This window comes from Chelmon rostratus, chromosome 16 (genome assembly GCF_017976325.1).
Source record: "Chelmon rostratus isolate fCheRos1 chromosome 16, fCheRos1.pri, whole genome shotgun sequence".
NCBI lineage: Eukaryota > Metazoa > Chordata > Actinopteri > Chaetodontiformes > Chaetodontidae > Chelmon > Chelmon rostratus.
In genome coordinates this window covers 16,469,790-16,493,529 of record NC_055673.1, presented here as the reverse complement: position 1 = coordinate 16,493,529, position 23,740 = coordinate 16,469,790, and the positions used below count along the sequence as shown (strand labels likewise).

The 23,740-nt window shown below is 41.8% G+C and overlaps 1 protein-coding gene across 1 annotated transcript; it reads right to left on the bottom strand.

The window, feature by feature from the left end:
- Positions 1–1,539: 1,539 nt before the first annotated feature.
- Positions 1,540–23,303, bottom strand: ptp4a2b (protein tyrosine phosphatase 4A2b). Its single transcript, XM_041955100.1, has 7 exons — positions 23,171–23,303; positions 6,481–6,773; positions 6,053–6,161; positions 5,874–5,966; positions 5,644–5,774; positions 3,493–3,567; positions 1,540–2,770 (listed from the first exon to the last, which is right to left on the bottom strand). Exons 2-7 carry the CDS (start codon positions 6,483–6,485, stop codon positions 2,659–2,661), a joined length of 525 nt encoding a protein of 174 aa, XP_041811034.1. The 5' UTR covers positions 6,486–6,773; positions 23,171–23,303; the 3' UTR covers positions 1,540–2,658.
- Positions 23,304–23,740: the final 437 nt, after the last annotated feature.

The window sequence follows — 23,740 nt, the reverse complement described above, 5'->3', positions numbered from 1 at the left end:
TAAGTGCCAATGAATGTGAAAGTGTGGTGCGTCTGACCCACCTTTATGCCTAATCCATCTGTGAAATCAACCTATCCGCAAGTGCTTTCTCCAAGACCTCAGACAGGAATCATTCTGAGCCAGATGAGCCCTGGGGGACGAGGTTATTCATGGCTCAATAGCTAAGACGTTGGATAATATGAGATGGAAACACAAGGTGAGTCTTCCTAACCTGCTGAGGGAGAGACGCAGTGGGCAACTGTCTCATCTTGTGCTTTAAACTCGGTGCACAAAAGGTCTGCGGCTTTGATCACTGTCTCACCCGGCAATGACAACCCACTGAGTCATTTATCTGCTGGGTTACAGTGACGACAGCGCCACAAAGATCCTTTGAGCTCTTGGTGACATCTATTGGTGGAGCATAAACACATATTTGTCGCCTAAAGAGATGTTCTTCTCTCTGACTAAACAAGCTGGTTCTCCACTCTCATTCTGTAATAGGCCTGGAACGTGGCCAGTCATGCTATCAGTTTCTTAAGAAGTCAAAAGATCACAACCATAAACCAAAAGAAATCGGTCAGCACATTTCAGGCTTCTTAAAGGATGTTTGGTATTAAAAACAATCTGCTCCTTGCATCTACACAAACTTCTTCAACTATTCAGACTACAATGAATGCAGCTTCTAATCTAGAACAATGAAAGTTACATTTAAATCAGAGTCATTGTCATATGTTTCACTGTAGATGAGATTCATAATATTCATAGCATACTGTGCAACACTGAACTGGTATCACAGGCTAATTTGTGTTTCTGCTGCATTGTCAGCAATGTCATTAACTATCAATCGCAGGGCTTATTCAGTCAAAGCCAAACTTAACTGTTGTGTCAAGTTATCTTTGATTTTTTTTCCCATTGAATACTGACAATTGGTGGCTTATTGACTTCACAAATTAAATACTGAAAACACAAGGTTAAACACATTGTAGATGTACTCGCTATTCCTGTAAGTGCTGATGTGCTTAATTGCAACTCTCAAGCATGAACCGCCACAGATCCTCCGACTTAATTGCTGCTGGGGTTACCTTATTTCCCAGACTCCATTTAAAGCATAGGCTTTAAATGCCATGACAGGATTTGAGCAATAGAGGGGGCACTTTCAATTGGCTGAAGTCGTGATTGCCAGTTGTGGTTGAGTCATTTCTCAGTACCACGGTGTCCTGTGCCTTCCACGTGGTGCTGAGTCAGAGCTCTTCCACTGGCATGGCTAATGAGCACACACTGTCTGGGGAACACCGAGTGTGTTTGTCACCAAGCACAAGGTGACAGCATTATCATTCATTTTCAAAACAGGATTTGTATGGAGAGAAAAAAATTGTAATGAGGACTGCTGCAACAAAATCCTACTGTTTCATGATTAGGAATATTGATAGTATCTACTTGAACACAACAGAGCAGCCATATATCCAGCAACATTAACCACTGGTGTTAATCCTCATCAACTCATCACAACCAACATTTAAACTTTCAAAGCCAGTGAGAAGACAGAAAAAGACACATGGATGCTTTTTATTTCAATTTATTTATCTTTAAAGAACCAATACGAATTGGGGATGTTTTCAAAATGGGTACAATGATAAAAAACTGACCATTATCATTCTTCTCCACGTTGTCTTTCAGATTAGATCTTAGGCTCTGTAGATGAGTTTAAATATGCATATTTAGGGAAGTCCTATTGTAGCCCATTTCATGAATGAAAGCAGGAGAAGTACCTGTTGTAGGAGTTGTTAAGTATTTTCCTGTTTAACTGCCTGATGAGTGTTTGAAGTGTATATGTGCGTGTGTGTGTGTGTGTGTGTGTGGTATGCTCAGCAGGGTTTGGTGGGTTTATCTGAGGTGGACTGATTATTGCACTCCAACAAAAATTAAAAAACAAAAAAGACATGGCTCTTGAGGATAACAAAAAAAATATATTGGATAACAAAGTGTCCTTGCCCCTGCCAAACTCAAAACTGCCACACATATCATATCTTGTGAATAAATATTGCAGACATATTCAAACTCTGTGAACCCCTAAATTGAGAGTGACTTTAAACAAGTGAAGGGTAGAAGGAAAACAGTACTGCATTTTCAGGTGAACTTTGAGTTTTTGTGCACAAAAAAATAAAATAAAATAAAAAAAAACTGGACAGTCGCCATATGTGTTCAAAGTTTAAAAATGTTTTTAAAAAGGTACATTATTCTGGCCTAATCATAATATCAATAATTAGTAGAAATAAAAATCAGAATATCATTTAACATTTTGTCTTATCACCATTGTTTGTGTAAAAATAAAAATTCATAAAATGGAAAATGTTATCCCATGATTACAACTGAAACAAAAAGAAACAGGATGGACTCAAGTTGAAAGAATTCTGGCCCGTGGTTGAACAGTGGAACCGGGAGGCGGGCCTATCTGTGTGCTTTCACATTCCATTCATTGGTTCGGCTGGTGGTTCCCCAGATCTGGATTCATTCATTCGATCACTCGCTTGCTCTCTGATCAATTAACCATGACTCAGTATTAACAAATCATCACAATAATTACTGATAGCACTCTCTTCATTTTTTTTTTTTTTTTATCTCCCCATGTTGGAAGATTCCCCACTAGATGCGCATAAGAAAGATGCATTGACAGGCAGCCTACTGCACACAGCAGTTGTGGCCGTTGGTATCCTTGAACCGCAGACGCATTTTGGGTCTGTATTTCTCGAGGTAAAGAAGCTGTTTGGAGTTGAAGGCTCCACGTCTCTTCCTATGAAAAAGGAGAGAAAAATGAGGGCAGAAGATTAAAAAAAAGACAAAACAGAGCAAAGCACACTTAAGTCGTGTTCAAAGAAATAGTTTGACGTGACATTTTTGGGAAATACGTTCATCTGCTTTCTGGCAGACACTTAGATGAGAAGATCTATTTCAAAGGTAAGACTACAGTTAGCAGCCAGTTAGCTCGGCTTACAACAAAGACTGGCAACAGGCGGAAACCCCTATTTGTCTGAAGGCAACTGAATCCACCAGCCAGCGCCTTTTTAAGATGTCTAATGAACATGTCTGTTTAATCTGTATGAAAACCAAAGTGTAAAAATGAGCATTTGCCATTTTACTGGGGTTTATGTGGTAAACTATTTCTTGGCTGGGAGCAGTTACTTCCTGCAGTCTCATCCAGCCGAGAGGCGAATGAGTGTATTTCCCAAAATGCTGAACAGGGCACAGAGTCTAGAACTACAGCAACCAATTATTTGTATTTGCAGACAAATTCCAAAATTCATAAGTTGTCGACATCAGTAAGCAAAAGAAACAAAAAGGCATTGCTGATTTAGCAAATGAATAAACTGAAATCACAGTTAAGCTGCTAACCATAATGGACTGTGTCTGCTTCACATGCACCCTGTTTCTTTTTACTCAATTTACGCCATTTACTGACTTAAGACTCAATGCTTATTAAAAAACTTAAAGTTCAAACGTAGGGAGGGTACTCACTGCCTTATGAACTGCACAGCATCCTCGTACTTCATCCCACTCTCAATGAGGGCTAAGGCCACCAACACTGGAGCTCTGAGAGGTAAAGAAATCCAGTGGACCAGTTCAAGGAGACAGTGAGAGAATCCAAGGAGAGACGGAGAACAGAAGATTAAATGCCATGGTTCACATGGCTCCATAGTAATATGGTGGAGGGAAAGGGAGGGGGGTTAAACCTGGGAAACAGGCCTGGGAAATCAACAGGGGTGCAGAAGTTCACAGCTGCCCTGCTGGGGCACTATGTGCACACCCCTGAGCCACACACACACACACACAACTGTGATAAGTTACAGTAAGACAACCTTCTCCTTTCTCACCAGATGAGACAGGAAAATAAATTTAAAACAGATATCTGAACTTTCTGTACCACTTGGTGGGTAGAATCTCGGTGATGACAGAGCATTTACTTGAGTGCCTTTTCTTTCACACAGAATTTACAAGGGATAGAATGTGAGAACAGAGGGATTGAAAGAAAATAAGAAGAACAAAACAATGCAATGGGGCGGATGGAAAGGTGAGAATTACGAGTGTAGTGGTACAAGTATTCCTCCCAAACTGTTCGGTACAGGACGTTTGGTTTGGTATAGGGCTGCAACTCCTGCTTATTTTACAATGTCGATTAATCTGTCGATTACTTTCTCAATCAATTTGTAGCTTGGTCTATAAAATGTCTACAAATGGTTAAAAAAAAAGTCAATAAGTGTTTGCCAAAGCCCAAGAAGACGTCAAATGTCTTGTTCAGTCCATAACCCAAAGATACTCACTTTACTGTCACAGAGGAGTAAAGAAACCAGAAACTAGCACATCCTGGAATCAGAGAATTTTGACTTGATTATGATGGCAGACAAAAACATAACGCAGGGCGAACCCTTCTTCCCACAGCCTTCAGGCAGCCTCTCACTGCAGATTCAAACCAAAGCAATAACTAATGCTAAAGAAGTGTTTATGTCTGTGAATATGTGACAGTACTCAGTCTGAAGAATACAGGATTGAAGCATATGGTCAAAGTGCTTGAGCTACAATGAGCCTTCCCCTGTGCAGTCAGTCCGTTGTGCTGCCCTGCATAAATGAGCACAAATTGTTCAGGAATTATCAGCAGTCTTACGATGAAGCATTGCTGACGTGTACGTTATTTTTGTTTTGATTTTTCCTTACTGACAACAAGACAATATTTGAGAGCCTTCACTATTACAGTTAGAGTTAAATGACCCTTTGTTGCATGTTTACATTTTTCACAATAAATGACAATAATAAGTAAGTTTCTACATTTTTTTGTGGTTCCCGCTGTACCGAAAAAATACCGAACCGTGACCCTAAAACCGAGGTACATACTGAACGGTGAACTTTTGTGTACTGTTACACCCCTAACAACAATATTGTTGAAGAAATAACAACAACAACAAGCCACATAGCTGCAGCCTCCCACACTAGGCCCTTAGGAGAATGTTGGCTGCTGTAAAACTGAGGAAAGAAGAGATGAATTCAGAAAATGCCTGTCTAACCAGTACTGGTAATTATACAACCTCTGGAATGCCACAGCAATGCAGAACGCTGGAAGCCATTGAGAAATCATTGGCTTATTGTGCGACTGTGGTCAGGAAAGACATTTTCACACTAGCTTGCCCACGTCATGTGCTTCTGCCTTCTTTGTTTTCACACTTGTGTTGTTATTCAGCTGAACCCATCTATAATTCACTGTCACATTGGTCCGTGAATATGAGTGTGCATATCTGCACATCGCCCGTGCACCCTCATGACCAACAGACAGATCACATGCAAATGTAATTGCCTTCCCTTTTTCAAGTCTGCAGAAGCAACAGCAACACTGTGGCCGCAGTATCACGCTTAGCATCACGCTAAAAAGAAAATAATAACAAGAGGGGGAAACAGAAAATGAAAGACTCGGTGGAAGGGGTGGTTTTACACTATGGAAGTTAGCTAGGCAGCAGGTCATATACGGATGGAGAATCTTTGGATGAAAGATTTGTTTGCTAGGAAAACGGCAGGGATTTTATAGCAGAGGCCATCTAAAAGCTGACCATACAACAACTCAGACAGCTAGTGCTGCCTCCTGAGTCATTATTACATCTCTTGAGAAAACTAGCCACTCACCGGCCAAGCCCCGCCACACAGTGCACGGCGATGCAGCAGCCAGGTTCCTCTCGAAACTTGGTGTTGAGCAGCTTCAGCCACTCATCCACAATCTGAGTGGGAGGAGGGGCACCATCATCGAAGGGCCAGTCCTAGAAGACATAAAGGAAGAAAGAGCATGAGTGTCTAAGGTGGAAAAGATTAAAAAATGGAATAAGAAAAGCTGCCACGAAATGTGTGTTGACACTTACCACAACCTGTATCCCCTCCTTCTCTACTGGAGCCTTATCATAGGTGGCATCACAAACTCTCACCAGTGTGTTCACGTGAAACTTCTTCAGCTCCTAACAGACATCAAAAGAGAGGATTTTAGACTACGCACGTACAAACGGACAGACACAGACGCCAGCATAGAGAGATGCGTACATACCTCGGTGAATTTGTTAAGCGTGGCATTGGTGGGGTTGTGGGTGATGAGGAACCTCATGCACTCGTAGGCAATCTCGACTGCAGCGGGGCGGTTCATGTTGGCGAGACGGCTTAAAAAACAATTACAATACAATACTCTTACAAAACAAAAGCGACTTTTGGCTCAGAAGTCAGCAAAGACTGCTAGGAGATTTATGTATTCAGGAAAGGGTAGAATAAATAAAAATGACAACACGTGGGAGAAGGATGGGTCAACAGGTGTTCAACTATGGGATGATGTACACAGAGAAAGGTAACAAAAAGGGTGAACTAGTCCACAGTACTCCGGGATGTAAAAAATGAATTAACACAAAACCAAAAATTTAAAATAATAAAAAAGAAAAAGAAAAAAGATGGAGAGATTATCCAGGAGTCATCCAATCAGTTTACCCCATTCAGGAGAGCTGTTTGTGATTGGCTGTTCAAGGAGAAAGTGGAAAGCAAAGGTTTTTCGTATTGGTTGGGGCAGGGCAGGACAGTCGGGCCAAGGACTACGCAATATCCCAGGGGGCCTTTGGAAGAGTCAGCAGTTCCTAGCGTGCTGGCACTCAGGGGGGTTTCTGGGCAGCGTAGTCCCTCGGGGGGCGGCCGATTCACTTCTCCACGGAGGTGAGGTGCTGTGCCTGGCAGAATTCTCCGTTCACACACGCCATATAGGTGCGGCTGAAGTCAACACAGAAACCCTGCAAAAAAAAGGGAGAAAGACGAGAGTGAGCACTGCAGTGAGAGCTGCAAAATGACAACTTTGATGACGCCACACAACTACAACTGAATGATTGTGTGTTTCTAATATTTCAGCTTTCTGCATATGTAACATTAAGTCCAGTTTCGGGAAACTCAAAAAGGGACCATCATGACGGAATATACCTTCTAGAAGTTATGAGTCTGCTGTGAACTGACTACACCTCAGGATTACATCACTCTGTCAATTCACCATTTGTCACGAAAATGGAAACTAATAATATACACAGCATGGAGCACACACATGCTTCACAAGGGCGTCTTACAGCACAGGTAATGTCTGGTCTGTAACTAGCCAGGGAGCAGCCAGTCAAACTGTGCCAAGTCCTTGACAGTCTAAATCCAGCCGCCACAAACTGGATAGAACCGTCTCAGAGCAACGTAGGATAGGGAGGGGAGGGGGGGGGGCTGGCTATCACTACGCTGACTACGTACACAAAGTAGTGGGAGGGAAACAGAGAGAAAGGGCTTGGACTTCAGCGCCGTGTCACAGGCAGTAGTCACAAGGTGAGGATTGCAGGGTGGGCAAACCTTCAAACAGCCCAAGCATTTCAGTCCCACGCTCCCTCTTTTCACCTCCTTGAGACTGACACAAGACTCTCTGTACTCTCTCTCACTCTCTCTTCATTCCTGTTTCACCTAGTTACAATTTACTCAGGGCCCTTAACTGCAAGATGGTATATATCATTTTTATTTTGTCTCTCAACCCCACCTGTTTCATTTCTAGTACAGTTTTAAAAAGAACCAGCTCAAAAACCACACCACTCTCTCCTCTTTCTCCCACTGACTACCCCACTGTCACTTACTCTCTCAGTTAACTGGCAACCACAGAGCCACTGTCAAAGGGATGTATGAACCCACTCTTATCTCTAAATTTCTTTCTTCCCCTCCATTTTTTATACTTGGCAACAGCCACAAGGGCACTAAAAACGGCCTTAATTTTTTGTTCTCGTGTGATGGCCGAGATCCTCCACGACGCCTTTAATTACCGCCTCTGAACAGACGACTGAAGCTTGGAAAAATGGTAACTTGACTTTAAAAGGCTTGCTTTTGAACCTCCAGAAATGAAAAGAACGGACAAGGAGAGAGAGGGGGCAGTTAACATGTGCTTTTCACCTGTGAACCCTGACTGTGGAAAGGACAGCAGACAGTTAAGAGAGGCTGAAAACATGGAGGAAACACTGAAGAACAAAGAGCCAACAAATACACCAAGGACACCACAATGACAGCTTATGCTAAAAGATGAAAAGCTACTGGATTGTGGATGGTTGCCCAGAAGCACAAAGTGACTTCATACAGTCTGCGTTTTAAATGCAGCCAAAAGTAGGGTTACCAAGAGGCAAAAAGGCAACATTTCAAATTCGACACTGGCATACATGAATTGAAGAACATTTGGGCTAGGTGGGAAGCATGAACAGTTAATGACTGAGGTTGTCAAAGTGTCCGTATTTCCACACTTTTTGATACCATGTTTAAAAAGGATATAATCTCCATTCATTCTACATGCAAAAGTACCAAAGCCAATAAAACAAACAGATATACAATCAGATTCTCAACCCCAGCCTGAACAGATTAAACAATGGGGATGTAAGTCAATTGATCCTCAACTATTACTATTAAAATTATTACAAATGTGTTGGAGTGTGTTCCCTGACATTTTGTGTGTGCAAGTTTTTGCTGTGGTATAGGAAGAGTTATAGAGTATAATATTTTTATACTCATATCTAAATTAAAAATTCTGGTATAGTGACAAAATGAACTATTACATTGCATGCAGTGTGCGTGGGACTAACTACAATGCTACCTGTATTGGTTGCCATTCTCTCACCATGATTAAATGTTTAAATCCAACCCACTTCTCCTACACTGATCTGATGGAGACAATAGGCCACATCAAGCTTACTAGTCAACTCTTTATAAACTGTACATGTAAGCAGATAATGATGACTGATGATGATCAATGCTGAGGTAATGTCATCTAACATAAACAACTGAACCCTAGGCCTCAGTCTTGAGTGAGCTTGTCAACAGAGAAGTGTGTACACTGTGATAACATCAGGCCTGCCAGCCACTGGGAACACATGCAAATCATTGTGAAATTTGCAAACTGGTTCTGCAGTTACATACCGCATAGATGCAGGAAGAACAAAACAAATACACACACATACACTCTAAATCTGTTTGTAGAAGCAAAAACACGTTTAACCACACAGGAAACAAGAAGCAGTGCGTACAAAAGCCTTGAAAACTGAAGACTGAGAAAAAGTCAGCCATCTTCAGCTGAGTCAGACATGAATGGGTGATATGCCATTACTTTTTTGTTTTAACTTAACACAATGTATACCAAATCGTATGACTCATTTCCGGTGGCAGCTAACAATTATTTTCATTCTAGATTCATCAGCTGCACACAATTTCCAAAAGATTGCACTTTTTTTAATTTGCTGTTTTTGTCCGTAACTCAAAGATGATCAGTTTACAGACCACTAAACCCAGAAATCCCAGCAAACATGCACAATTTAGAAGTTGGAGCCACAAAACACAATGCCACAACATCTCAAAATTCAATGACCAATTTAACCTTAAATGACCAATTCCAGCCTTTGTATAAAGAGACTCTTAAACCAAATTATACACCCTTTTCACCGTCACTACGAGGCTGAATGTAGGTATGAAATGTACAAAAACAAATCCAAAATCAGTAGACATCCCATCATTGAGGTCGGTAGAGCTACAGTGGCAGGTACCATTAAGGCTGACTTTTCTTGTTGTGGCATCAATTGCCCAGCTGTGGCTCATCCATCTAAACTAAACACGTTTCAATGAGTCACCAATGTACTTTTCTCAACGTAGTATCCGGCCTTTTGTGCATGTGTGTCTATGTACATGTGTATACACTAAACTGGGAGAAAGGTCATGGAGTAAAGGCAGAGGCCCATGCAGTGGCCCAGAGAAAGCTCCCTTGGTGCCCTGTTCTTTATCACGTGGTCTACTGGAGTAGGACTGCAAGAGGCGGGAGGGAGCACTGACTGAGGGTCGATAGGGAGAGCTTCCCAAATCAGCTGGCCTCTCCCAGAAACCTCCTACAGTGACTTAGGAAAAAGAACATGGGAAGTGAGAGAGAGGAGGGAGCAGCAGTACTAGCTGATAAGGGCCACGGAATCTCGGAACAGTAAAGGACATGTAAACCTAAACAGGTGATTAAGTAGTAAAAGGCTGGGGATCAGGGCATGGGTACTCTGCAACTGCTCATCATTAGTCTGTCTGGCAAAGTATAAAGCCACACCTGGTTTAATAGCAAACTAGATGAAAAACATTAAATTGTAGAGCGTATTTAAGTGTAAGAGGTGAGGCAGCTGTTCATACAGTACCAAATTATATGATTTCATATTTTCCATTGACCAAGCTCATAATATTAGAAATAGATTGGAGCACTGCTAATGAAAGGTACCACAACTAAAGAGCATGGAGACAGAGGAAAGTGCTACAGTGGGAGTGCTAATTGAAAGGCTTTCACACTGCGAGGGATTTTACTGCCATGAGACTCCATAATTGCAGAGCTACGGCCGTGGATAACTCTTGTGGACACCAGAAAGGTGTCAGATGGCCAATCACTCTCACACCATACATACACTATGTACAACAAGTGCATAAGCATGGTGATAGTCACAAACTGGCTTAAGCAACACATTTGCCACTAGGGCGAGGGGGTAGTTCTAAAATTAGAATGAAAAACGCATACTCACACAATGGGGAATGGGCCCAAATATCTGGACACTGAATATACAGACTGGAAGAGCATGGTGGCAAAACGTCAGAGTTTCACACAAAATGTGGAATGTCTGAGTCCATCTTCTTTCCCCCCTTGTGAAAGATGTTAGTATTACATGCAACCCTGTCTGGTGGTCTGAGGTTGTGCCTGAGTCTTGCTGATGTTTTGTCTGGAGCCAGACTGGGCATGACCAGACTGCACTGCCTTGAAGCAGCTGGAGGGCTACTTTGGTGTGTGGGAGCCGAGTTAAGGAGCGGGGGGAGTGCCTGTCGTCCATGGCAGGATGGACACAGTGAGGGGAGGAGGGAGAAAGCCCTGCTCTCTTTTGAGTGCGAGAAGCATGGACGGTACAAGAATAGATAAAGGCTCTGATGCTCCTGCCTCACACAACCACCTGCTTGCTACACTGAGTGCACACACTTCTCCTTTCAGTGTCTTAGTCTTCATAAAACAAACACACACATGCAGAAATATAAGGTGGTGGGAAAGTACTACATTCTCCTAACTGTCTGATACAGCTAGCATTGATCCGAAATTCACAGGAGAATCAGGGGTAACCCACTGGCAGTCGCAATCAAACTTACAAACCATGTATCAGTGGGAATAGAAATGGGGCCATGTGTCACAGAGGCATGCCTTCATTCCTGTGGCCTTTGTGGATGCCAAATAAAAGATAACTGATAAGCACGGAAATGTCAAAGAGCACAGGGACAAAAGAATAGTAACATGAAGAAACCGGTAAGATGTGAAGGAAAATCACGGATGGACATAACAATGGATAAAAAAAATTAAACAAGGGACAACAAGGCAAAAAGTGAGACAAAAAAAAAAAACTCAAGCCAAGAACTTGGCAGTGACTATAGCTGAGATAAAACAGAGGATCACACCTGCCCAACGGTCCAGCTGGTTCCTTGCAGTGACGTCAATGCTGTTGATAGGGCTGGGTGGGCGGATCTCACCTCAAATTGGAGCTCTCTTCAACTTAACTGTGTACTCACACCAACCTCGCCAACAAGGATGAAGAAAGTGCTATTCATTCATTTCAAATTAGTGCTGGGACAAAAGGTGACAAGGCAATGGCAGGTTGGGAGCAAAGGCCAATTTTTTATGAACAGCCACAGACAGACATGCCTACTTTTAGGGAGTTTTTCCACACTTGAGCCAATTAGAGAGATTTTTTTTCTGGAGCAGAGGACATTTCCACAGACCTTAGTACATTTGGTCAAGTGTGAAAGTTGGTTTCAGACTTGGTATGGGCCATACAAGCAGTCTCTGGTCAGCTCAAAACAGTGGCACGGGGTCACCCCCAGTGAGCTCAGCTAGAGTCCATTTTCAAACATGAAGGTGTGCTGCTGCACACACTGAAAGTGCCACACTGCAGTCATCCATCCTACAGTATGGAGACAGCATCAAACTACTAAACCACTCTTCAATAACAACTGCAATGAGATGACCTGCCTCAAAACTACAGTACAAAGCACATGAGGTGAAGGCCTGCACTGTTCTGAACAACAAGAATTTAGCCTAGTGCTGCTGAAGGTGAAGCTGACAAACACACAGGCATGTTTAGTTTTCATCTTTTTTTGCATGTCAGCAGGGCATAAGTAACAATATCAAAATGGAAAGTATTCAATGTTTGCAAGTGTGACGCAGTTGGTATATGTTGTTGCCATGTGTGCCTGTTGCACAATCAATCCACAGGTCAGGATTCCAACGTACGAAAGCACACCTTCAGTCATATCTCCCAAATGCATTTTGGTTTCAACTCAAGTATTTGGGTCTGAGAGCTCTGGAAATATTGTTAATGTATCATTCAAAGGCCTTTGTAAGTCCTAAAATAAGAGAATTAACTTCATGCTCGATAAAAACACAAGCGTGCAATGGACTCTCCGGACACAGTCCAAGACTAAAGCGGCCTGTCAATGTGGACTACGGTGACAGGTCACCACACCATTCGGCGAAGAGTACACACACATAAAGGAAGTAGTCTGCACAACTCTCCCTGGCCAGTCATGCTTGAAAACACACAAAGACAAAGCAGGCAAGCAAGAAACCAAACACACACACACACATACATACATACATACACACACAACTACAATAAGCTACACTAGTTAAGCTTCTAATCCTTTTTCTGAGTCTTACCAGTTTATCTAGTGTAACGACCAAGACACTAAAATCCTCAGGCATGTTGGGACAAGACAGCATTGAGAGATAGAGACCTGTATGCAAAACTTAACTTCAACAGATCCCAAACTGTTGCCATGGCTCCCATGAGCAGCACACTCCTGGGGTTTGTAAACATGGGTCTTGGACTGAAAGTGATACATCAACTCAGCAGATTCTGCGAGGCCTCGTGGTTTGTTGACTGAATTCTGATAACGTGCCCACCTACAGGTTTCTAAGAATGTAGTCCTGGATCAGGGAAGAACCGGTTCACGTCCATTCAAAACTTTTCTGAGAACAGCACCTTTACTTCACCTGCCATGAGGGTAGGGAAGGGCTGATGCTTAATTATAGCTGTGTTGCAAGCACTGACACCAATGCGAGCACCTTGACCAAACTCCAGATGACTGTTGATGACCTGTGACAAACAGCAGGATGTTTAAACACATTGCTCTTTATAAAGCACAAGAAAAAATATATATAGTTGCAACCAGCATTACAGACACTGGATTTAGATTAAATGAACTTTCATGTGTCACACTCGGTGTAAAATGTGAGGCAGTTTTAGGATAACCTTGATTCCAAAAATGTTGTGACGTTGTGTAAAATGTAAATTAAAAACAGATTGCAATCATTTGCAAACAAACTGTGGTTACAGACAACGGTTTTATGAAGCATTCCCAAGCCCATTTAGTAACATCCTTTATACAATCATGCGTTACAAAATGTGTTGAACCTCGCCCCCATCCTCGCTTATGAATGACTGAGCCTTTCGAGGAATCCCCTCTCATACCCAATCATGATACTATCAGGTGCATTTTGAGCGTTCCACAACTTTCCCAGTCTTTTGTTGCTCCTGTCCTAACTTGTCTGAAATTGATGCTGGGATCAAGTTCAGAATATGCTTTTTTTTTTTTGGTAAAACATCATATCTTTTGTCCCTGTACTAGTTTCGATTGAGTTTTGTCAAAAAAGGATGAGCAAGTTAACACAACTTTTTTTATTTATGTTTTAAACAGTGTCCCAACTTGGAATTGGGGTTGTATGTTTGTACATGTATGGAGGGATGGACAAAAAGCACCACAGAAAAACAGAATCAATGTGACTTACAAAACTTGTAGGCTACCTGTCCTTTTTGCCCAGTCATCTAAGCAGAGCCTTATAAATGGGACATGAGTCACAACTGGTCATGTCTACCTGTGTCAAGGTGGAACCATGCACAGACAGTCTGACTCAGGCTTGTGGTCGTCTCGGTCTGAAATATAATAAACCTGTGTTTTTCACATGGTTATCACCACAAACCCCCAAGATAAACTGGCTCCCCTACTTTGGGCAGTAGTACTTCAAAAGGGACTCAAAACAAAACCACAGCACAGTACAACTGGTCCAAAATTCAAACGTGGTAATAGAGCCACAAACATTTATCAGCATACTTGGGAAATGCCTTTAAAAATTTGTAAACCAAAAGGTTTCGGTGTCAGATTATGACAATAACAAAGATCTTGTATTGTGGACAAAATGAAACCCAAAATGGCAACACTCAAGAGCATATATATAAAAACCATGACTTTCCTTTTACACTTGCAAAGAAAAACCATTCCTCCTGTTATAGCCTGTATGTGGGTGGACTGTGTTTGATCAAGGCTAGAAATAGGTTGGGGGTACAGAATGACCCTCCATAAATGCAACACTCCAACCCAACAGACACAAAAAAAATCCCCAGGGCTGTCAACAAGTTGGATTCCTCCAACCACGCCAGACCTCTTTGGAGGGTTTATAGTTCAACCACAATGTCTCACCTCACGTTGTTCACACCTTTTTAATCTGTACAAAACAAGAGGGAAAGTGTATAAAGGGGGCATGCAATAAAAGGAGAGAAAGATTAAAAGGTAACTGTCGGGACAAATGGTTACACATTATGCCCATTGACACAACAGGAAAGCTTTATCGAGGTATAGATAAGGCTTTCAATATGAATGCAGCTATAGAGCAAAACTGATGGTATATTTCCCATGTTTATTCGTGCTCCATTTTCAATTTTGAGTGTATTTTGTTTCAGACCAAACTACAAAATAAGCAGAAGACTCATTTCAGTCTAAAGAGGACACCTATTCAAATGAAAGCCAACTGCTTAAAATAAAGGTTAAAAGCATACAAATATGTGTAAATAAAGAGTTAAACCTATGAGACAACATGATCCCGATGAGAATAATTTTGATTCTGATGCAGAGCTTTTAAATTACAACGCTAAAACTGTTAATACGCTAAAAAGTTTAAAGGCTGTTTAAATAATAGTTTTTCTTATTGCGTGTTCACACTGACAGCAAAGCAAATGTTTGTCTCGAGTTATTTGCACGAGTTTGACCACGGGATCATTTGTGTTTATTCGCCCCAAAAAGTACACCTTACTGTACATTAGCTGTAAACTAGAGAGCAACAGCAAGCACCGAGGGTGTGTGTCTGTGTGTTTGTGTTCAGTTCAGCCTCTGGCTGAACTCAGCACTCACCAGAGACTCTGGTTCTTTCTGTTATTTATCTCCAGTCTCTTGTTTTTCCCCTCTCCTCTCTGTACACTCATTAAGTGAAGTACACGTCCCCTTCAGTCATCAGTCAACATGGACGGAGAGACTAATTACTGTACATTCTCACAACTGACAGTGGAGGTTGGCACCTCCACAGCTTGCTGCTGCAAACAGGTTCAGAAGTGAGAGTGAAGATGAATCCACTTCTTAATCCCAAAAGTAAATAAAAAAAAAAAACAGTGGGCTCTCCTCTCTTCCTTTAAACAGTTCTGGATCAGAGCAGAATCAAGTGTGACTCTGGATGTTTAGGCTATTCCTCCGGAAGGACCGACTCTCTCTTTCAGAGCTCCCCTGCCTCTACCTGGTCTTACCCACACAACAATCTGCAAAGCAGTGCAACACATGCAAACTGGTCACTCAAGTTGAATAATCTCAATTTGCGAATGACGCGCGTGAATGTGAAATTTCGTTTTCGTAATTCGCATCGAACGCGTCGTCCGACACGAACACAGGCAAATTTGCATCTATTCGTTGACTATGTAATTGTGCTGTGAAAAATTAGCCTCGCTTTCTGTGTGAACACACACTAAGAATGACTCATGACTCTGTTGGTCTGTAAGAAAAATAAAAAGACAGTTCCCTTGGTTTCATTTAAGATGTCAATACTATGTCGATAAATGGATAAGGCTGATCAACATTAATCTGAACAAGTTTCAACACCCATGCAAATATTAGCATGTGAGTCTGAGATCATAAGAGCAGTCACAAAAAGACTTACACTTACACAGAGGAACATTAGCTTTTTCTAGGAGAATAGCCGTTCATGTTACTTTCAAAAGGGAAGCTAAAAAAAGGGCAATGAGGGAATGCTGAGCTTTCAAGTTTCATCAGGTGTCATTAACACCACCATCAAGCACATCATGTTTAGGAAAGTAATTTAAAAGCATGCACATAAAGATTAGTCATTTACTGCATATTGCCATTAGAAACTTTGTACAATTGGCTGACAATTAGCCATCAACCACCACCAGTAATCAATACAAACAAACATTATCAGACTGTAAACCACCAAGCAAACAAATAACTAACCACAGTCAATGAATATCTGGCAAGCTTGTCAGACTTTAGCAGTTATTTTGTGTTTCTGTGGTGCTGAAAAATCATTAAAAAAAATATACATACAGTATTTGAATGAAAAAGGAACTCCTTGCACTCTCACTTCCAGCAACTGTTGGTTGGCTGCACTATTTTAGTAGAAGAATACCAAAGTTATGAGAGGCAAACCATTTAAAAAAATATATGATTTCTCATGTGCTGGCTGGTTTATCAGATGCATGCCGAATTAAACACTAACTCATAACACTGCTGATTCAGCAAATAATAGGGTAGGTCCCCTAGATGTGTCAATAATGAATTTACTACTCACTTTTGGATTTTAACACAGGACACATACCTATCAACATCCGTGTAAACTGAATGTTAATGAATGACGTATATAGATTGAGCGTAACTTACCAAGTGACAGAGGTCTCAATTTTACAATATTTGCTTTTTTCAATGTATTTTGTCTCGCAACCAAAAGATCACGTAGCTGCTAGCCAGGTGAAGAAAGCTTAATGCGTGCCGGTTCCAGGCTACCACCCAGTTGGTGTGCCAAATGATTAAGACTGATATGTTGCCAGTCAATGTGACAGAGGGCAAGAGATAGTTTGGTATCTCAAGCGCAAGCTATGCCATTGAGAGCTAACATTACTGTGTTGAAACGCACTTTGAAGAGCTCATGGTCAGGGTTAGCCCAGCTCTGACCACAGACTGCTGAACAGCTTTCTCAGACGAAAGCTACATCATAACTACCTGTCGCTTCGTCAATGCTGACCGGGGAGATGCAGTCCAGTGTGCTCCTCACTCAGAGCCTCTCTGTCCGGCACACGTTACACGGACTCACCAAAAAGCTGACAACTGCAGTAGCAAAATGGGGTTTCAAAGGCCACGCGCTGGCCTGCGTCCTCGATAATACCTTTAAATCAAACTGGTTGGTTAGCGGTTAATCGGTGTTGGGCTATCACAAGTTAAATTTACCGAAACTGACATCCCTAGTGTGAACCAACAGTGTGTACTTACTTTGGCTTTAATATTTATCATATTTATTGTGTCATTAGACTATTTGTAGTCCTCTCTGTACAAATTGAGAAAAATATTACACTTTTGAAAATGTCTATAGGTTGAGATTTTTGGGAAATGGACATTCCCATTTCTGTCTCCTACTCAGCACAACAGGTTACCTGTCTCTGCTCCCAGAGGATAGGAGCTAATCTTCCCACAGGTTGCTTGTTGTTCCAGCGTCTCATGTCCGTGTAAATGTGACTGGAAATTAGGGAACTGCGAGAATACGTAACCCCTCCAATTTCCATGAACAGACAAACACCCCCTACACACACACATGGCAAAGCCCACTTATCACACTGCTTTGCAGCCTCTGAGTGAGCACAGATAAACAGTGTGACGATCAAAGGCCTCTGATAGCGCTTAGGGGGAGGGCGAGGGGGGACAAGGACTGATCCGTCTCTGGAAAGGACTGAAAGAGACCAGGGCTCAGTACCTTAGAAATGGGAATGAAAAGAGGAAAACATATCCAAACAAAGGCATGTTCTGTCCTTGCTGTGGCCTAGTTGCACTTTTAATTACACTTTACACAAAATTTAACACTGGCTTCTGAACAATTACATTTGAAAGAGAAACAAAGTCAGCCACAACACTGATATTTGACTATAATTTGAATAAGGACCGAGAGTGAGAACACAAAGGGAGACTGATTTTCTGCTGACAAAGGAGCCAAAGGAGGTAAGGTAGGCTCTAAACACAATCAAGTGTTCCTGCCAAAAATAAGCTCCAACAAAGGCTGGGCGCAATATCAAATATTAACTATATATTTGCGATAGCTTTGTTCAAGATAGAAAATACAACAGCATTGTTATGACTGCAATTATCTCAATATATTGTATAATGATTTTAAGGATATTCTCTTAAATCTAATGCTGAGATTCTCGAAACTGGACCAGTTGCTCTGGTCTTGCCTCGCAATTATAGAAAATTGCAGGCAACCGCTACATCTCCAGGAGTAATTCCAGCCTGGAAATTGTGGCTGCTAATGCACGTTAAGCAAAGAACTGAAAGAGACAGGAAGACAAAGATTTTGTCTTAAAATGGTTTGCAAGGAGATATGGAGGAAATATTTTTCACTATACCCATTGAACTGAGCTAGTATGAAACGATTTGTTTACATTCAAGATTATATTTTTTTTAAAAAGAAACTTCATTGGGACATCCCTAGTTAGAGACCAAATGATTGAAACATTCACCTGTTTGAACTTCAGTCGTTTGAATATTTTCCAAAAGTTTCAATGGATCACTAAATGGCTGTTGAAACTCATCCATTCAGAACAACCACAGATATGTTATTGTAGTGAAGTCAGTTTAAGGTAAGACATCAAACTGGAGGAAGCTACTGCTCTCACTATGCACCAGCCTACAGGTTTTTGAAATGCCCATGTGTACCTTTGCCAGTGTGTTCAAATGTGTTCCTACCTTGGCTGTCTACATCTTTGTATATCTCTGAGCTCCTTCGATAAATCTAATAATCTCATGTCACTATCCACAAATCGGTCACAAAGTGGGTAGAGTGACGACCTGTACGGCTACAGCACTGGTTAGTCAATCAGAACACAAGGTCCATCTTGATCCCATTCATAATTACTTCCATTCTGGCAAATAACTGACAGCCACTTCCTGTGGAGCTTAACTAGTTTCCTTCTCGTGTGCATGCATGTCTGTACGGTGGGTTCATCTAATTATTCAGATCTCAGAATTATGCACTCGAGTCAGTTTAGGACACATTTACTACAACTGAATGGGGGGTGGGCGTTGCTGCAAATTTCCATGACTCTCTAAAATAAAAATAAGTTTTAGTACAGGAGGCCAACACTCAGCAACAGACAAACTCAGACAGGAGAATGTCTGCTCACATTTTTGCTGAGAGGTGCAGAGTCCCGCTGCGACATCAATTCTTCTGACATTTGGAAACTAACTCGGCCTTCTGACAGCAGCATCGGGGGATGCCTGTTGCCATACCAACAATTATCTCAGCAGTAGCAACAAGTGTCCCTGTAGGGAATGTTGGTGTGCCTTGTGAAGAGATCACAGAAGAGCAATGGTGTTCTCTTTAAACATTCACAGGGTGAAGCTGAAGATGCAGGAGGAGGTGCATCTTAAAAAAGGGTCAGGGTTCAGAGTAGCTGGCTGCTCACATATACTGATCTAGAGACTTTTTAACTTATAAAATCCAACTTCCTCACCAGAGGCATAAAAACATACCTTGTGATCTTAGATCAGCTTCTAGTAACAAGTACATCTTTTTTTGCCACAGCGAACACATTTGTTTTGCGGTCATGTTGTGAGAGGTAGTCACACATTTCACATGTTTAATAAGCTGCTTAAAGACATTAAGAAAAAGCCATGCTTCACTGAGAAACAACAAAGTGCCGAAGCAATAGAAAAACGGAAATAGGAAACATGGAAAACATGGAAAATAGGAGACATCACGTTTGTTTATGTGCAATAACCCAGCTTTTTCTAGACTACAGTTGCTTCAAAACGAGAACACTTTCTGGATCAGTAAGAGTAAGCAGCTACATACGCTTACGAACAACAGCTCTAATAACAATAACAACACCCTTCACTATAGCATGTTTTGGCAAAGGACAGCGTTTTTCCCCTGCTAACTGCAGCTCTGGCAGCTGTAACTAGACAAGGTAGATGTAAACACAAATAACAAAGCAAGATCCTATTCCTACCTGTTGCTATAGTTTCAGAAGAGGTGTCAATCTGTCAGACACTGCCAGTGCTCCAGAGCCTTCGCCTTTGCTTTATCCCAGCGCTGTGGCAACAAACGGTAAACGAACACCGTGCCGACCAGGGCATGATTCATTAACCAATACACAGCACAAGAAAAACACAAGGTGTCCATGGCTACTAATACATAATTATATATGGCTTTTTACTTAATGGCTTGAAATGGGAAGAAAAACGTGTGGTCATATAATCCTAGCTTTCCACTTTGGGCCGATTTCAACACAACAAAATTGCTCTGGAGCCAGGGATCATAGCAAGCAAACACATAGTAAAACCAAAGCTTGTGCTCCATTCTCACTACAACCAGACACCCAGGGGCATAAACAGATTTTAAATTGACCAAATCTGTTAAGCCAGTCACTGTGGACCAGACCTCTTCAACTTTACCTTTCAACACTTACAGCCACCCTGTGGCTAGATGGGCTGAAAGCCAGCAGGCTACAACATAGGTGCTCTTGTCCCCCAGTTCTTGACCCCCTCAGTAAGCTGGCATCATGTTACTGTACACTGGGCTCGCCTTTCACAGTTACGGTAACCAAGGCTGAGAACTTCCCCACTTGTCACACTGCCTTTTTTTTAATGCCGCCTGCAGACAGCGGAACCACCCTTTTGTTGGTGTAAAATATCATGGAGGCATCCAGCTTGATTTAGGCCTACTACCACAACATACACCAAATTATTTGTAAGCAAAAGGCAATGCAAATGTAGATGAAGCCGATCTGTCAGATTGTTCAGAGGAGTTCTGTACTGCTTGTGGCAAATCCAAAACACACAACTACAAAAATACAACATAAAATTTTAGCTACAATATCCTTATAACACAGACACTTCCAAGTTCTGTATGTTTAACTTTATAAAGAGACATTACAGACAGACATGAAGTCCAACACAGATGCAGCAAAAAGAAGGCTAGCTTTGTAGTTCCATAGTTTACAAACATGCACAAAACCAAAAAATAAACACACCAAAAAAACCTCCCACTACTCTTAGAGACTGGACCAACAGGTAACAGGAGTTTGACTTGCAGTGTGGTATCTCATGAATGGGTGCTTCCCTGTGCTTAGGCCTGCCTTTAGCTGCAGGCTGTGCTCTAAGTGGACTGAGAGGAGCTATGCTATTTCTAGATTGGGCAGTGCATCATGTGTCAATTAGCTATAATATAAAGCAGGTCACCAGTATGAGTGACCTACTTCCACAATAAAATGCAAATAGAGCATAAAGACTTGCAGTGCTACTATATAAGAGTGGTGAAATCCTAGACTTCTCATGAAGCGAGAGTGTGTCATTGTTGGTAAAAATTACCCAAAGCGATACAAGGATGAGATCTTCCTTAAAAATATATATACAAATTCTCACAATATAGCTCTTCTGTTACTTCCACTTTACAATGCCACGGCATCACTTTGTTTTGATAACTGACTGTATTAACACATCTCATCACCTGTAATCTCTGCAGGAAAATTAGGTCACCTTGTGGTGACTCATAAGCAGGAATGTATAATTAGCTTACCTGTTACACCAGTTACTCATTGACTCATCCACCCATGCTGGTAGGAGTGTTCAAAGCTATTCATTTGTATTAGCTGCCCACTAGAATTTATTATCAGAGAGGAGGCTGAAACCAGTGGAAGGTCATAAATTGAAAACTGAGAGGCATGGGAATGTGCCGCGGCCTTTAGTGTCACAGCTGCTCGACTCAACTTCCTCCCCAAGTGCATTTCCTCATCTCACATCATCCGACATGGTTAAATGGTTGGGTGCTTTCTGTTTTAGGAAACCAGGCACGGCTAAATTATAGACCGCACCTAACCCCAGTGTTAGCTATAATTTTTACATGGAAGACTGACAAATTTATTGAGTCAACCGGCTAGTTTACAATAAGGACAGTAGTTTGCCAACACAAACGGGCACCTAAGAAACGATAATAATCAACAGAGAAGAAATATCGACTTGGCGACCTCTTTCGTTTTGTTATTAAAATGCTAGCTTGGTATATGGCTCCAAATAAATAGGCAAACCATGCTCTGGGTCAAGATTTGTCACAAAGGGCGGAAGGCAGCTAGCTCAATCGCCATCTACCTCAAGCCAAGCTGCTTACAACCACCGACGTCTGAGACTACCGCTAAACACCCAAAAGAAGCTGGAAAATACTGGAAATCACAACCACTGGTTATATTTTAAACATCTAAACGGTGCCACTGTCGTGAACAGTAGCCAGGGCAGCAATTAAAATGTTAACCATGGCATCGTTAACGTTAAACTAGATGTTTGTCAATGGAAATGCTACCTTTACTGGCAGACTAAGAGCTGACTGTACGGCTAAGGGTACTGTTAGCTCTTATTTTATGAAACTGCGGTCGACGTTCAGTTTGGGCAATAACATGGTGTTATATGACACCTAGTGTAGAGTGTTTCAAAATAAAAATAAAAGCCCGCATGCTGATACTAGTGGATGTAATGTAAGTCAGAAATGTTGTTTCTTCTTATTCTAGGAAATAGCCTTAGCCCTAGCAGAAAGCTAATGTTGCTACACCAGCTAGCAGGCTACCCCAGCTCCGCCACTTTGCATTTCTCGGCAACGTTTAACAACCACTCCCGAGATACGTCAAGACTCGCTATGTTAGAGTTAACTAACTTGAGGGTGGGTAACATCAACGGGGAAAACAATGAGGGTTTATAGTAATACACGTTAACACAGTTTCAACTGTGTACGTCGCCAGTGTTATAGCCGTCCAAGCTTTGCTCTGCGAGCTAACGTTAACGTGGCTTCACACTGGTTCGTCTACTCAGACAACCACTCATGAACTTTCTTTAGGTCCCTTGTGTTGTAACGTAACTAACTTAATCTTCTAACAATATGTAACCTAACTTTTAATCAGGATCTTGCGGATCTGTGGTGTTGCAGTCAAATACGATCTTATCGGAAACATGTTTCAAGAGGTCAGTTTTAGTTAGGTTATCGGCTACTTACAAAGAGCAGGCTGAACATTGAAATCCCGTGACTACCCCGGAGAAAGTGGAGGGAGTGTAGAAACCGCTGCCAGGTCGCCTTTTTGTTCCTCTTCAATGTGGCAGCTTGAATTCTCGTCGGAGGTCGGGAACTGTTGTCGGGGAGGAGCCTCCTCAGTTTGTCGACACCTTCAGTGACTGTCGGATATACGACATCCGAGGTGGCCCAAATGTGGCAGGTTCACACAATGGGAATCAACTGGGAAATCTGTCTTTTTGTATGGCACACCAGTGTGAACGTGCTTTGTAGTTTTCAGAACTTATACGTAACGAGGTGCAGACTAGTGAACAGTGCATTCCCATTAAAATAAACAAATAAATAAACTCTCTCCAAACGTTTCGACTGAAATGTCTTTATCAGAATTGTGATGGGATTCAAACGTAGCACAGTGTGGATGTTAATCATAAAAATGGCCAAATTCAACCAACAGCTTTTACTTATTTTTAAAAGAGCACGTGTATGCATGCCAAGCCGTATTGTCAAATACTAACGCCTGATATTCGAGTTTAACGGGATTCAGCGAATGCAGCA